This window comes from Fonsecaea monophora (assembly GCF_001642475.1).
Source record: "Fonsecaea monophora strain CBS 269.37 chromosome Unknown Scaff1, whole genome shotgun sequence".
NCBI classification, from domain to species: Eukaryota; Fungi; Ascomycota; class Eurotiomycetes; order Chaetothyriales; family Herpotrichiellaceae; genus Fonsecaea; species Fonsecaea monophora.
In genome coordinates this window covers 118,699-133,303 of record NW_019173932.1, presented here as the reverse complement: position 1 = coordinate 133,303, position 14,605 = coordinate 118,699, and the positions used below count along the sequence as shown (strand labels likewise).

Here is a 14,605-nt window from a genome sequence, read left to right as displayed (position 1 = left end):
AAATGAGTCTCGGTCTCATGCGATCCTGCATGCAGATCCCCGCAGCACCACTCGCCCCATTGGCGGACGATCATCCACCCACCTTCAATTCTCTCTCCCCCGGTTCATCTGCGGTCGATCGTCTTCCTTGGTTTTTGGTTTCTGCGTCGCCCTTTCGCTGACGACGCAGTCAGGCCGCGAAACAAACACCACACATCAAGTATAGGGCCAGGTTCTACTGGCAGATCATCCGTTGCCCGGGTGGAGCTGGTTGGCTTTTGGGATGGGCTTGTCTGGATCCGCTTCCTGAACTCCGTTCATTTTTTGTTCTTGCCGCGTGGAGTTTTGCGACGTCATTGTTTTGCTTCCCCCTCGGTTTTGGGATTCCACCTTGGATTTGCCCACAAATGCCTTGATTCAAGGCTTGTCGTCGTAGCATTTGCGGGGAATGAATATGATGTGAAATATTCTTTACGGAGCTTGTTTCACCCTGACTGCAATTGTTTTGTTTCCTTTTGCTGCTGAGACTGGTTCTCGTCGTGGCTTTCCTCCCTCATCAATTCCAGGTAGGCGAACGTCCATTTACATTGTTGCTTTGAGCAATTGTCAGCAGACCCTCCCTTCTTTCTGCCGCTGTGTCTGTCATGGGCCAGCATGTCTTCGACGGACGACTTCGATCCAGAGTCCCAGCGGAGAACATACCAGGCCCCTCACTCTGCCCGCCATCCTATACCTACCGTCCAGAAATACCGGGCCGAACGGAGCGAGTTGAACAATCAGCAGCAGCAAGCCGAACAAGCCCAGCATGACGAGACTGACGACTCCACTGTCAAGAGAGCGTATCATGCCGCCAGGGGTGTCTTGAAGGGCGAGGAGGAAGGGCCCAAGTCGACGCACGATCCTTACAGGTCTCAAAACCGAAACGTCGTGACTCCGGGAGAGCCAACTGGGAGAGCGGGGCAAGAAGGAGGCGAAGAGCAGGCTCGAGAGGACGACGAAGAGGAAGAAGAGAGCCAGAGTCAGCAGCAGCCACGAAACGAGGATGCAGGGGACAACAAGACAGACCAGCCGGGTCAATCGGCTACCGAGGCCGTTGCAGGCCACCATGACCCTCGCCAGAAGAGAAAGGACATGAAGCACAAGAAGCGCAGTGATGGGGGTAGAGAGGTTACAGACCCTGTGACCCACTTGCCCATAATCATTCGAGACTCGACGCGCAAGGACCTCAAGGCCGTCGACGAGAACGTCCCCGCGAGCGGAACAGACTCTCGAACCCAGACAGGAGTGAGTGGTGCCAGGAAATCCCGGGAAGAGCTTGGTAAAGAGCGCGAGGAAGCCCAGGACAGTTTGCATGGTATGCAAAAGTTATTCCCGCCTCCAAATTTCGACGACCTCAAGAATGAGCTGGCGAGGACGTATGAGCACGCCATCACGATAGGCCTGGCAGGCGTTCTGGGACTACTTCTTCTGGGAGAGATTCTCGCTCGAGTGTTTGATGTCAGTCTTTCCGAGAAGGGGTCATCTTTCCAGTCGAGACTCTCTGCTGCGGCAGTCGTCATCTTCGTACCAGGTGTCATTGCGGCTTTCGTGATCCTGCTGGTCAGAGACTGGCTCGGTAAGAAGGTCGAAGCAATCTGCAAGGACGAGATCTGGGATGCTGCTCGGCAGGAAGAACTTCACACGACTCAAGCTGAGGACGCCATCCCAGAATCGGTGGCTTGGTTAAACAATCTCCTGTCGGCCGTCTGGCCCCTCATCAACCCAGACCTGTTCACTTCGATCTCGGACATGTTGGAGGATGTCATGCAGGCATCGCTCCCAAAAGTGGTGCGGATGGTCAGTGTCGACGATCTTGGCCAAGGGAGTGAAGCCTTCCGTGTTCTCGGCATCAATTGGTTACCTACGGGTGCTGCAAGTCGGTCTGTGGGCGCGGATGGAAAACTCAAAAATGCAAGAGAAGAAGGCGCCAATGATCGAACGGCGTCCGGGAAGGGTGAGATTGAGGATGGTGCCGGTGGCGAGGACAAGAGCAAGTCGAATGACCATGATCATAACAGCCAGCAAAACGAGCAGGATGAGCAGGCTATACGAGAGGGCATGGAGGCCGAACAGGGCGACTTTGTCAATATGGAGCTCGCATTCGCCTATCGGGCCCGGTCTTCTGGCAAATCTCTACAAGCAAAGGCGAAGAATGCCCATCTCTATCTCAAATTCTACCTGCCCGGTGGCATCGCCGTCCCGGTTTGGGTGGAACTGCGCGGGATCATTGGCACAATGCGTTTGCGACTACAACTCACGCCTGATCCTCCTTTCTTTAGTCTCTGCACTATGTCGTTCATGGGACAACCGCAGGCGGATATGTCCTGTGTCCCCTTGTCCCGCCACGCACTCAACTTGATGGATGTGCCGCTCATTTCGTCGTTTGTTCAATCTTCGATCGACGCAGCGCTAGCGGAGTATGTTGCGCCCAAGAGTCTGACATTGGACCTCAAAGATATGCTTGTAGGTGATGACTTCAAGAAGGACACAGTCGCTCGAGGCGTTGTCATGATCTTTATCAAATCTGCCAGTGGTTTCAAGGAAGGTGATGGAGGCTTCGGTCCGCTTAAAGGATCGAGCGACGCATACATGACCGTGTCCTGGGGTAAGTTCGGCAAGCCTGTTGCCTCGACGAGGATCATTGTCGACGACCAAGAACCAAACTGGTCAGAGTGGTCACACATTCTAGTCACGCCTGAAGAGCTCAATGCCGACGAAAAACTTCGCCTTCAACTCTGGGATTCGGACAAATATACTGCAGATGATGACCTTGGTCGCGTAGAGGTGGATCTCCGCGAATTGATGCATAGCTCAAAGACCAAAAACCGGATGTGTGATCGAGAAGATCGTTTTGTGGGTGAAGAACCCGAAGAAAAGATGCCAGGCACCCTTCAATGGCGAGTAGGTTATTTCACCAAAACCAGGATTACAGAAGAGCAACTGGCAAAACAGACGGCCGACCCGAATGTCCGAACGATAGACGACCTCAGGAAACAGGTCAGCGAGACGGCCGAGCGCAAGTTGCGAGAAGCCACGGCGCACGACGAGAGCAAGGAAATCAAACAGCAAAAGGAAGAGGATTACAAGGAGCGTGAAGACGCTTTGATCATCTCCAGCCCTCCCCCGGATGACTATGTCAGTGGCATATTCAGCATTCAGATCCACAACATTACCGGACTGGAGGTACAGGCTTTGCAGAAGCGAGAGAAAAACAGTGGCAACGATAACCGCGAAGACGAGGCTGAGCAAAATGACGACCTGCCCAGCAGCTATGCGACCATCATTCTCAACCACCAGAAGATCTATCGCACCAGAACCAAACCCAAGAATGCAAAGCCCTTCTTCAACGCTGGCACGGAACGCTTCGTGCCCGACTGGAAGACCGCAGAGGTGATGATTTCCGTCCGCGATAGTCGGGAACGCGAAGACGATGCTCTCCTCGGAATGATCTACCTCCCTTTGCAAAGAGTCTTCAAGGAAAGGAGCCAGGTCATGCAAACCTATCCACTTGTTGGTGGCATCGGTTTCGGTCGTGCGCGCATCAGCATGGTTTGGCGCAGCGTGGAACTGAAACTGCCAAAGGAATTGCTCGGATGGAATTTCGGGACACTGGAAATCAAGTGCCCCGTCAGAGCGGAGGGAAGAGGGCATACAAAGGACGACGGTTCATTCATCCAGCAACGCATCAAGTTAAGAACCAATCTGATGAGAGCAAAGATGCACCCTACTGGCTCTGGCGAGGATGGCGAATGGAGACCCAAAGGCGACAAAAAATCCATCTTTCTTGCCGTGCGCAAACGCTATTCAAGCTCGTTGATCATCGAATGCCGCAAATCTCGTCTTGGGCCTGACTCCACGCCTGCTCTAGGGGTCTTCTGGCTCAAAGACATCCCCGACGAGGAAGAGAAAACCATTACGGTCAAGCTCTGGAAGGGTAGCAAAGAGGCCATGCACCGCGCTACAACGAGTTACGGCTATTCTGGGATGGAGGAAAACGAGCAACCACTTGGCGAACTTGAGCTTATCGTCAAATTTTGGAGAGGGCTCAGTGGGTACCACAAGAGCTATGCAAACAAAGCTCGCAATGCAGATTTGAGACAGGTAATGGAGGTGTTGGACACGGCGAATGATGAGGGACAGGTCGACCAGTATGAAGACGAATATCATGGGGAGGGAGAGATCGACGATGACGAGGAGGGGGACAGTGACAGCACCGATGACGGCGACGATAGGTCGTCGAGCAAAAGGGACAAATCCCGCCGTAAACTCCGCACGCACGCCAATGACGACTCGGATGCCTCAGACTCGGACTCTGGCACGACGTCCTCGACCTCCAAGAACCCGCTCAACGGTCCTGCCCGCCTGGTGTCCAAGCCGCTCGGCGCAGTCGGCGCCACGGCTGCCAACCTCCTGGACGTCGACGGACATAATGACCCCGACGACGGCTCTCGTGGTTTGAGGGCGCAGGTGAGGGATTACAAGGACCATCACCGGGAGCTACACAGGAAGCACAAGGGGGTTATGCAGTGGAGGGGGGCTAGGACGGTGAACTGGATGATTGGCAAGGCCAAGCGGGTCGAGGGAGGAGTGGACAGGATTTTTGAAAGGGACAAAGACGGACGTGGCGGCGACGGTGTCGAAACGGAGGTATGATTTTTGATCTCTAAAGGCAACAAAAGGGACGAATAGATCGGTCTGCCTGAAAATGTTTAGGGAGGCGATCATTCTGTACTATGAATGAGTGTGTATACCTCCCTCACTCACCGACTATGCGGCACATGGACACATGGGTACATGGGGACATGGGGACATGTTTATTATACATTGGCATTCTCGAGCGCACACACGACGATATTATCGGGTGTCTACAAAATGACGGAGAGGAACGAATCATAATCCAAGAGGCAAGAGGCAAGAAGGAATAGGACAGACATATGATCTGGAAAAGGAAAGAGGAATAAGAGGGAAATGGGAAATGGGAAAAAGTACAATTAACCCAGGCGGGCTTGAGAAACAAACTCATTTTGACGACCCTTCTATGCATCCTGTGCCTATGGCGTCTTTCTTTTTTCCCTGATGTTGTCGTTGGTCTGTGTCCTGCCTGGATTCTGGATTCTGGACTTTGGGTTCGTTGAAGATCGTATCATATCAGAATCATTCGGGGGGGGTATATAGTAGTTAATAGCTATAGCTTTGGCTTTAGCTGGACATTTGTATACCTACCTACCTCAGTAGTCCCTTGGTAGTACCGTGGTACCTTGTAAGGTACATGATTAACGTTAGTTTTGTACATATCATGATTATTTGCGCAATTACTTGCTTATTACTTGCTTTCACCCACGAACAAAAACACCAATTCTAACAAAATCAATTAATTTATCACGACTCCCTACCAACGACAAAATCTCTGGACACCCCTTCCCGTGGCTAGGCTAGCTTGCTCGTGTCGTCGCAGGCTTCGCCCCAAAACACTCGACCTTGACCGTCACATTCAGGACCGTCGAACCAGAGAAACCGAAAACAAATGCCCTTCACCACTGGCCACAGCGCGTCCGAGTCCCCATCCGTCCCGTCGTCGTCACTAACAGAACTCACACTGTGACTCGAGTGTCTGCTCTTGCTTCTACTTCTGCCCTTCGCGTTCAAGAGCGCTAGACGGGGGATTTTGGTCCGGGCTTGTCTGATCATCTCGGTAAACCATGGCCGAAGACTGGTGTTTTGTGCAATGACCCCTCCGAGGACTGTACTCCAAAGCAACAACCTCGAATGCGTCGCCCAAAGTTCCAGTACAGTGCAGTTGTCTAGTGCAAGCATTAGTTCTCGTGTCAGTTTACCATGAATACCTGCGACGCTGGGTACAGGAAAGAGCACTATAAGTGTATACGCCATGGTCGATAGCCGAACGAGGTTGTGTAGTGATCGCAGTGGAGAGCTGGGAACCATGATACTTGAGCTATCGTTATCCTGTGGTGAGGATGAAACGGTGCGAGAGTATGGAACTAGGAGCTCTGAGGGGGCCGAGAGTAGGTCGTGCGTCATGAAGTTTCTGGCCCAGACTATCTGGTTGAGAGACGGCGCCGAGGAGAGGCCGGATAGGTATGCATCAAATCCAATGGTGATCAGACGGGCGTTGTTGACGATCTGCATCAACGGTGCAAAGCCAACCACATCCTCCAAATCTTGGAAACCACTTGCTAAGTTCTTGAGGGATGGAGTTAGACGCGTGGAACTTGCAGGCCATGTCGACATAATCAAGCTTGTTGGCGCCAGCAGCGGAAATGCAGGCACGCGCATATCTTGGAATGCATAGAAGATGTCAGCCCTGTTTAGCGTTAATTGAGTGCCAAAACACCAGCGAGGGTTTGTAGGGCGACGTACAACGCAAGGGCGTTCGCCAGTCCGGGCATTTTCACGGTATGCAGACCTCCCTTCTGATATACCAAATGGCAGATAGCCTTCAGATGTGCCGCTTCGCTCTGCATGCGACCGTAGTACTGAAAGCTCTGCACCGATTGTAACGCGCTCAGATTCTCTCCTTGCGGAGGGGGTTCTAATTGCTCCCCAGATCCATGGGCGGCTAGTGTGATGATGGCAAGTAGGAGCTCGTCAGAAACTGGGCCTTGAAGCTCTTGGATCTCCACATTTAGCTCTCTGATGGCTTGAGTCTTGTACGACAACAGTAACGTACGGTTGCGACTGGGGTTACCAGTTTCGCCCTGAATATAGGCATTATGGGTTGCGCCTCTTCTTCACAATTAGTGTGCAATAGAGGTATCATCAACCACACGAGTGGTGCCCAATAGGAGGAATGGCTTACGCAAAAATAATGGACCAGAATGCGGCACGAGATTGCATCGCACATGCTAACAGAGCAGTTTTGATAGTCCCCTCTGAAAGGACGCTGTTGGAGGAGCTGGCTATTGTCCATTGCTTCGAAGCGGCTGTTGGTCGGATGAGCGAGGAGGCTGCGGCTCCCGGTGCAACGGGGTAGTGTGCAAGACAGAGGGAGATGCCGGCTTCAAGATTCGAACGACCTGAAAATGTAATGAGGAGTTGTGTCTTCAAGGTCTTCAGAACGAGATGTCTGGGAGGATGTGTTTGATCTGAGAAGGGCCGTGACGCCACAAACTTACCATAGTCCAAAATGTCGAGAGCATATGAAGGTACACCACTGGGGATGCAGGCATTGAAGGGATCCAACACTCCAGTGCCAACATCAAACACAGCAAATGTCCTGTTACGAATATCATCTTCCGGGAAGGTCTTGTTTCGAAGCAGGGGCGGCCGAGAAGAGATACCAGGTGGAGGACTTTCACTTGCGCTGCGTGCATCGCGGTTATGTATGGCGTTTAGCTTAGCGAGTCGTTCCAGCTTGGCCTTTCGATGGTACTCACGAGCAGCATGTTTCTGCTGTGAGATGGCAGGTTCACCCGAGGACGGTTTTTTGGACTTTGAGTGAGGCCTGTAGGGCACAAAGAAGACGTTGGTGTGTCCAGCAGCCATGTGATAGTCGACATTTACAGATCAGGATAGGATGATGGCTTGAAGCAGAAATATCAACGAAGAGAAGATCCATCTTATACAAGAAGAACTCTGGTCCCTTCGCCTGGGGCAGAGTCACTGGAGAGTTCTTGAAAGCCAAATCGAGTGCGTAACGCACAGGCACATCGAGCTACCATAGGCTGGATCGCTCTGGCATATGCGCACCGATTCAGCATGAGGTTTATATGCGTCATACCGCAGCTGTAAGCGAAGACGGGACTGTGAAGAAGTTATAGAGGTCATTGAACCGTCTAGAGCGGCTGAAGATGGACGGGTGCCAGTGCATCGTGGACGGCAAGGTCAAGTAGTGGACAGCAGTGGGATGGCGGGACGAAGAGATCGATATGGGACGAGTGAAGCATCAAGAATTGATACAAGACGAGGAATTGCTGTGCTCTGATTCGGTGAAAAGAAATCCCGGCCCGCACTGGGCTGAAAAGGCGGGGGGCTGAAGCCACCGCAGCCCGAAGTCCAATAACAAGAACCTCGAGGTTTGACGGGAGCCAGTCACGGTTTCCTGATTCTGCTGGCCTGAACGGTTTCCCTTGTTGGATGTCCTGGCTCTGGTTCTCATCGATAACGGAATAGTTTGGCATCGCTGCCCGCCCCGTGACTGAGACTGCGCCGTCTCATAGTCGATAACGGGATACACCTATCCCCATTCCTCGATCCAACCCACAACGTCTGGCCAGCTAAAGAAGCCAGCACCATGTCCAGCTTAGTCCATATCGAGTCGACCGACCAGTTCTCAGTCCTCCTCTCGTCATCGAAGATCGTCGTGGCCGACTTCTATGCCGACTGGTTTGCACCATGTAGGGTGATCGCCCCCATCTTCGAGCAACTCGCGGCACAACTGTCGCGCCCAAACAAGATCACGTTCGCCAGAATCGACACCGACAAACAGCAGGACATCACCCGGTCATATGGCATCCGAGTACTGCCCACCTTTATGGTTTTCAAGAATGCGCAGACAGTCAAAGTTATCCAAGGCGGAGACCGGGAGCAGTTATCGAACGCGGTGAAAGAATTGGCCAATGAGGCAAACAAGTTAGAAACGAGCGAGGATACAGAGGACTCGAGCGATAGCACATGGGTTGGTCTTGAGCTACCAAGAGGATACCGCAACGTGACTTCTCAGGTGGATGTCTTGGGCATGGAACTGCTGAATTGGGACTCGGAGCATGGGAACGCGAGAACATTGATCAGTGGAACCAAACCCAAAGGTAAGCGTTTTTAGGCGGCTTCTCCTACAATGAGTGTTGAAATGTTCTAATGCGTGGCGACCCATAGGAAAAGCAGAGGACAAATCAGACTGGGTCGAAAGCGACACGGACGAACAGCTCATGCTCTACCTCCCCTTCATGTCCACACTAAAAATCCACTCGTTACACCTCACCTCCCTGCCCGACAACACGGACGACGATGAGTCCCCCAGCCGACCGAAGCTGGTCAAGGTCTACACCAATAGACCTCGCATCCTTGGTTTTGACGAGGCCGACGATACACAAGCGGCGCAGGAAATTACACTGTCAGAGAAGGACTGGGATGCAAATACAGGGACTGCCAAAATTGAACTGCGCATTGTCAAATTTCAAAATGTGTCTAGCCTGGTGGTGTTTGTGGTGGAGAGCGAAGGAGACAACGAAAAAGTCCGGATCGATCGTATTAGAGTCATTGGCGAGACAGGAGAGAAGAGGGATGGGAAGATCGAAAAGATCGGAGGAGATGAATGAGGGCATGACCTCAACACTACGACATGAGAGACGACCGCATTCAGGCTGGCGATAAAAGCGACTCATTAGATGGGGAAAAGCAACACTGCAAAGAAAAGAGCATAGAACTTGGATGGAGTTTCTGTTCATCTTCAGGCAGTTCGAAGACCCAGACTTGTACCGCAGCCTATGACTTTGCTTGCTGCTGTATACATCCACCCTCCAGACTCTCCTCTTGGTTGTCATGTAGTTGGTTTTCGACACTATTGCACGTTCGAAGAACGAGCCTCAGGTCAAACTTTTTGTACTCGTTCAACCCTGCTTACGCAAAACATAGTATGTCCGACCCCACGCATAGACCAGCGCAGGAACACTCGACGAGCCCAAACTCATCAGCCACTCAAATGGGTTTCTTCATCCAACTCGTCGAGGAGATCGGTAATTGCAATTATGGTTTGATCTGTGCTGCCACTGACACTTGGTCTCGTTATGGAGAATTTAGAAACATGGGCCAAGCAACACAGGGGTAATTGATAGTGGCAGCGCTGCACGAAAAAAGGGAAAAAAGAGAAGAGAGAAGAAGAGGCACGGAAAAATCTCGACTTGTAGTTTCGAGAAGAGCGCTAGCAGAGGAGGAAGCTAGCACAAACTTGGACTAGTCCAATATAAATGTCTTGGCAACAAGTTGGGGAACTCTTGAGAGAAATTTCCTCCCTCGTCGCCATCGGTTGGATTTTGAACTTTTGTAATCATGGCTTGTGATGAACTGCAACAGCAAATTTTATTGATAGGAAGAGAATGATTGTTTGCTTTCCCTCATCTGGACCCTTGTCTGGGTGGGTGGAGGGTGAGCATGATCTCAAATATTGACTGATATTCTGAAGCCAGATCTGATTTTTTTCCCCCTCTTCTCAGCCACGGGCAGTTTTGTGGTGATTGCTTTGCATCTTCTTCTAAACCCCTGTTCTTCCCATCCTGTCAAGCGACATGGGAGGCCTTCGCGGGTCATATTGCTCAAAAATATCAAGTGGGCTTTTCGCAGGGATAGGGCGCAAGGACAGACTTGTGCAGCACAAAAATAGTTTCAGCTGTATGCGAAGCCTCGAAAGCATCATTATCGTCCAGCCACTGTAAGGGCGCTCACCTGCTCCGCAATCTCGACAATATGACTGCTGGCGCGCGCGGCGAGTCCAACACTGTGCAATGTCATTGTCAGAGACAGACCAGTTCCTTGAGGTAGGGGAGTGGTTGTCCGTACTCGCCGCCAGTTTGTGGCATGAGACTCCTTTTCATGTCATCGTGGCTGGATTGTGTAGCCTGAACTCACTGCCATCTCACGGTTATTGTTTATTGTCGAAAAGGAGTCGTTCACTATGCTATGATCAAGGGTGAGACGCATCTGTATTCACAACTGACAAGAGTCTAGTAGTTGGCTGGGCTCTACGAAAGGCCATGAACCACGAAACATTACATTGTTTCATTGTGGGGGCCTTCACCATCCGCTTCCCACTCCAATCAGACAGTCGACTTCTTCACAAATGGACAAAAAAGGGGAAACTGCGAGGATACTTTTTATGGCTTGTGCTGGATGATCAGATTCGGGTTCTGTCATCATTTTGCTTACCAAAAACCCTCGGATTTCCTGTTCCCTCCAAAATGGTCGAGGAAATGAGAGAATTTGGGCAATATCAAGGGCAATCCCATACATTCCTTATTTCGCAGAGTTTTGCGGGTAAGTTATAGGCAAAGACCCTGGGGTGTTTCACCAAAGCTCCCCCGCCGGCGATTGTCGATCCTGCAGTTTCCTTGATATAAGCATTTTTTTTTTCGGTAGTAACCTTGCCACGTAGACTGCCAGTGGGTGAAGCTGGCAGCTAGGCTGAGGTTGGACAAAGAGCATGCATGCATCAGCTGTACCGAGTTACCAAGTACCAAGGACCAAGTACACGTAACTCTACACCTCAAAAGCGTAGATCAATGCAGACCTCACCCGTCGCGCCCATCCTCGCCATCTGTCCATTTGATATTCGACACACGAGTAACCGCAAGTGGCGCACGATTTGAAGGTTCCTGAGCCCTCTCTACCTGCTCGAGCTGGTCAAGGACGTCATGATTCTCTGACGGAGGCGTTATTAGTTGGACACACTTTCTCTGTCCAGCCACCGGCAAGCCAGTTCAGCCACATTGCGTGTCCGAGTCCGTGTGTCAAAAAGGATGTTGAGATGTGTACTGTAAGCTTCCGAACTCCATTGCCCGGCAGGATGGAAAAAAATGCTATCGTGCAGATGGATGAACAAGAGCGTTCATTCGTTGTGACACAAAGCTCTAAGTTTATTTTGGAAAGCTAGATACCCAGAACCAAGTATCAAGAACCAAGAACCAAGTTCTCATAGTACTCGCAGTACTCGTACGAGTAGGACAAGGACAAGGTTGATACTACAGTGAGTCGTGACTTCCGAGTACTCGGTGCCCGCTCAGCTACTCAATAATCATGATCCTGATTCCTTTTCCCGAGGGAGCGAGACGAGATGAGACCAGGATTCGAAATCACACGTGGATTATTGTGGACAGGCAGGCAAGGGCAAGGCGCTCTGGGAAAGTTGGCCAGGGCAAGCAGGGTAACCCTCTGGTCACTGTTTGATTGTTTGATTGCATTTTTTTTTTGCCTGCACAGCCTTCTTCATTTTTGCCATTTTGGTAATAATTAATTATGTTACATGTACTCGGTACGAGATCCAGTCCCAAGCAAACTCGGGATGGGGGATTGGGATTTGGGGGCCGGTTCATCCTCCCTATCTCGCATAGACGTCAAGCATACTCCGTAGGTAGGTACCTTAATATTCTCTCTAACCACCTTTTCCGGTACCAGGCAGCTAGCCAGCCGTGCCAGCCGTGCCAGCTAAAGTTCGGTCGGCTGGGCCTGAATATCTCTGTACTCGGTACGGAGTATGAGGTACAAGCACATACCCTGAGCGATGATCTCCCATGGATATGGACCAGGGTCCAGGGTTCGATCGTCCTCGAGCCCAGCTCGAACCGTGCCAGCCTTGGGCCTGAACATGAGTTGGCATGGTAGGTTTCGCCATATCCATCTACTGACTCTTCTACCTATAAGATGGATCGCAATGGTGGCGTCGTTCAAGATCGACAATCTCTAAAGAGTCGACGAACCCGTCATGAACTCTCCCAATGCGCATCCAGTCACATGGAGGACAGAAGGGAAGGTATCCATCACCACCACCACAGAACAATACAGCACAGCACACGATGGGAGGACCCCGATAACCGGCATGTAGGAATGTACTCGGTACCTCGTAGAATCTCTTGACTTCGTCACTTGTACCCGGTTGATTCGGCACTCATCCAGCTCTTGATACGGCAAAAGGTGCCCTGCCCCGCGGATTGATAGTCTGCTACAACCTACATCTCGGCTCCAGCAGACGGAGCTGTCCGAGGTTGGCATGTTACGAGTCGAGGCCAGTGGACTCTGAGTCTCCGGCTTTCGCGCGAGAAGATAGATGCAATCATCCCGATAATAACTCGTACTTCTCGACCGTAATCGGAGTAAGGCGGCTTGGGGGAGCTTCGTGAAGAGGCGAAATTTAGACCACCAGCCAGAACCACCACGGAAAAGAGAGGCGACGTCCATCATCCGTCCGAGTATTCAACGGCAGCCACCGAACGGACCACGCCCCATGGAATCCAGAAGCTCAGGTGAAAGTGACTGCCCGAGTCAGAAAAGTGGTGATTGACCAACCCATTAAACGAGACTAAGTTGAAGACGTCTTGCTTCCTTCCCCGACGCCATCCATCGATAAGGTGATAGAGAAAGTGGAGATGCAATTTCCCCGGAAGCACCAAGTCTTCCCTCCGCACAAAGTCTAGCGAAAGACTTCCGCCACCCACAGTCAAGAGCGAAATCCCTTTGGTGTCGGCATTGGGTAACAGCACATGATCCTGGTCTCCTGTGCCTGGAGCGAAAGGGCCAATTCACCTAGAAAACGCCGTTCGGGCCGCCGAGATAGTCCAGTACCAATTTTGGAGGATTTCTGATCAAGCCCACCAGCTTCTAGCGTCGAGATAACGAATCGAGCTTAGAAGCGACCAAGAACGTGGTAGAACTAGTTGGTGTCGCCAAAGAGAAAAAAAATTGCAAAATTTCGCCGTCCGAGAGAAAAACATGAAACATGATGGGGGTCAAGAAGGTTACAACCACACAGAAGCCGTGTTGGTAGAAGGATCGAGACGGCTCACGTACGAGTGATGAGCACATGGCATTGCCGCATCGCCTCGAATCTGAAACACGAGCTGCAGCTCCCTGGGCGGGCAGAAGACGAGGTCTTTGGCCACTGATGGACAGCCGTGGTAGCCAGGCAAAGAAAAGAGTCTTGGTACCTGCAGCAAGCCCAAGAGCTCCAATTGGGCACCGGAGAAAAGTCGAGCACATCGTGCATGAGATGTCCCACAATGTTCCTGCGTTAGGGTCCTGGCCGCTGCGGGTCTCGAAGTGCTTCTGGCGGCATTCGCGGGCTGATAGCAGTCTTGGTTGGGCAAAGATAGGCGTCAACTTGCCACGCTCAGTCTCTGGTTTGTGGTGGCCCAAGACCGCGGTCCTCAGTGGAGTCGAATCAACAGCGAGCATTCTGGAAGGGCCCTAGGCCTATTCAGCGCGAGATGGGAGGGCCATCAAAGACACGGACCACTGCCCATCGCGGGACCCGCGCGCGCGAAGGACGGCGCCTGCAGCTTGGTGCCTGGGGCCGTCGGCTTGAGGCAGGGGGAAGGCCCAAAAGTTTGATGCCCGCTGTGGATGTGCCCGGGTCGCGGATGTGGGAAAAGCGCGCAGGGCCACCAGGGCCATCAGAGCCATTCTGGGTCCTGGGGCAAAGTGGAGATGCTCGGGTACCTGAGGGAAGGTGATGGTTCCTGGGAGGAGACACCGTTGGGATCTACTCTTCCCTAGCGCTCTGGATGTGCCTGACTCCCCAAGCGATGGCTTGAGCTGAACAAATCCACCATTGGGCCATCCGTCGAGACCGTTTTGCTTGGGGCACCAGCGGAATGAGTGAGTGAGAGGAAACAAGTGCCGCTTTGTCGACCCAGGGTTTCCTTCGGTCTCGCGTCCAACTCAGAAGGTGGGTGTGCGCGCGGAAAGGTGTGGTGTGGAAGGCGATTGATAGCCAGGCACGCCAGGACGAGTGACAAGGGACACTCTTTGCCACGACAAGAAGCAAACAAGGCAAGATCAGACCCTGCACTCACTATTGGCTAATGATGACCACAGAAGGAGAGGCCTGACCAAAAGAGAGTTCCCTTGTCGACGGGAAGCACTT

At 52.1% G+C, this 14,605-nt stretch overlaps 3 protein-coding genes across 3 annotated transcripts; 2 read left to right on the top strand and 1 right to left on the bottom strand.

The window, feature by feature from the left end:
* Positions 1-633: 633 nt before the first annotated feature.
* On the top strand, positions 634-4,671 carry AYO21_00041 (hypothetical protein; the record flags this gene model as incomplete). The annotated part of the gene is made up of 1 exon (XM_022650033.1): positions 634-4,671. The coding sequence occupies one exon, from the start codon at positions 634-636 to the stop codon at positions 4,669-4,671; it is 4,038 nt and encodes a 1,345-aa protein (XP_022517359.1).
* Positions 4,672-5,445: 774 nt separating this feature from the next.
* Positions 5,446-7,521, bottom strand: AYO21_00040 (hypothetical protein; the record flags this gene model as incomplete). Its single annotated transcript, XM_022650032.1, has 4 exons — positions 5,446-6,340; positions 6,397-6,762; positions 6,836-7,052; positions 7,152-7,521. The coding sequence occupies 4 exons, from the start codon at positions 7,519-7,521 to the stop codon at positions 5,446-5,448; spliced, it is 1,848 nt and encodes a 615-aa protein (XP_022517358.1).
* Positions 7,522-8,269: 748 nt separating this feature from the next.
* On the top strand, positions 8,270-9,293 carry AYO21_00039 (thioredoxin; the record flags this gene model as incomplete). Its single annotated transcript, XM_022650031.1, has 2 exons — positions 8,270-8,783; positions 8,851-9,293. The coding sequence occupies 2 exons, from the start codon at positions 8,270-8,272 to the stop codon at positions 9,291-9,293; spliced, it is 957 nt and encodes a 318-aa protein (XP_022517357.1).
* Between the last annotated feature and the right edge of the window lie 5,312 nt (positions 9,294-14,605).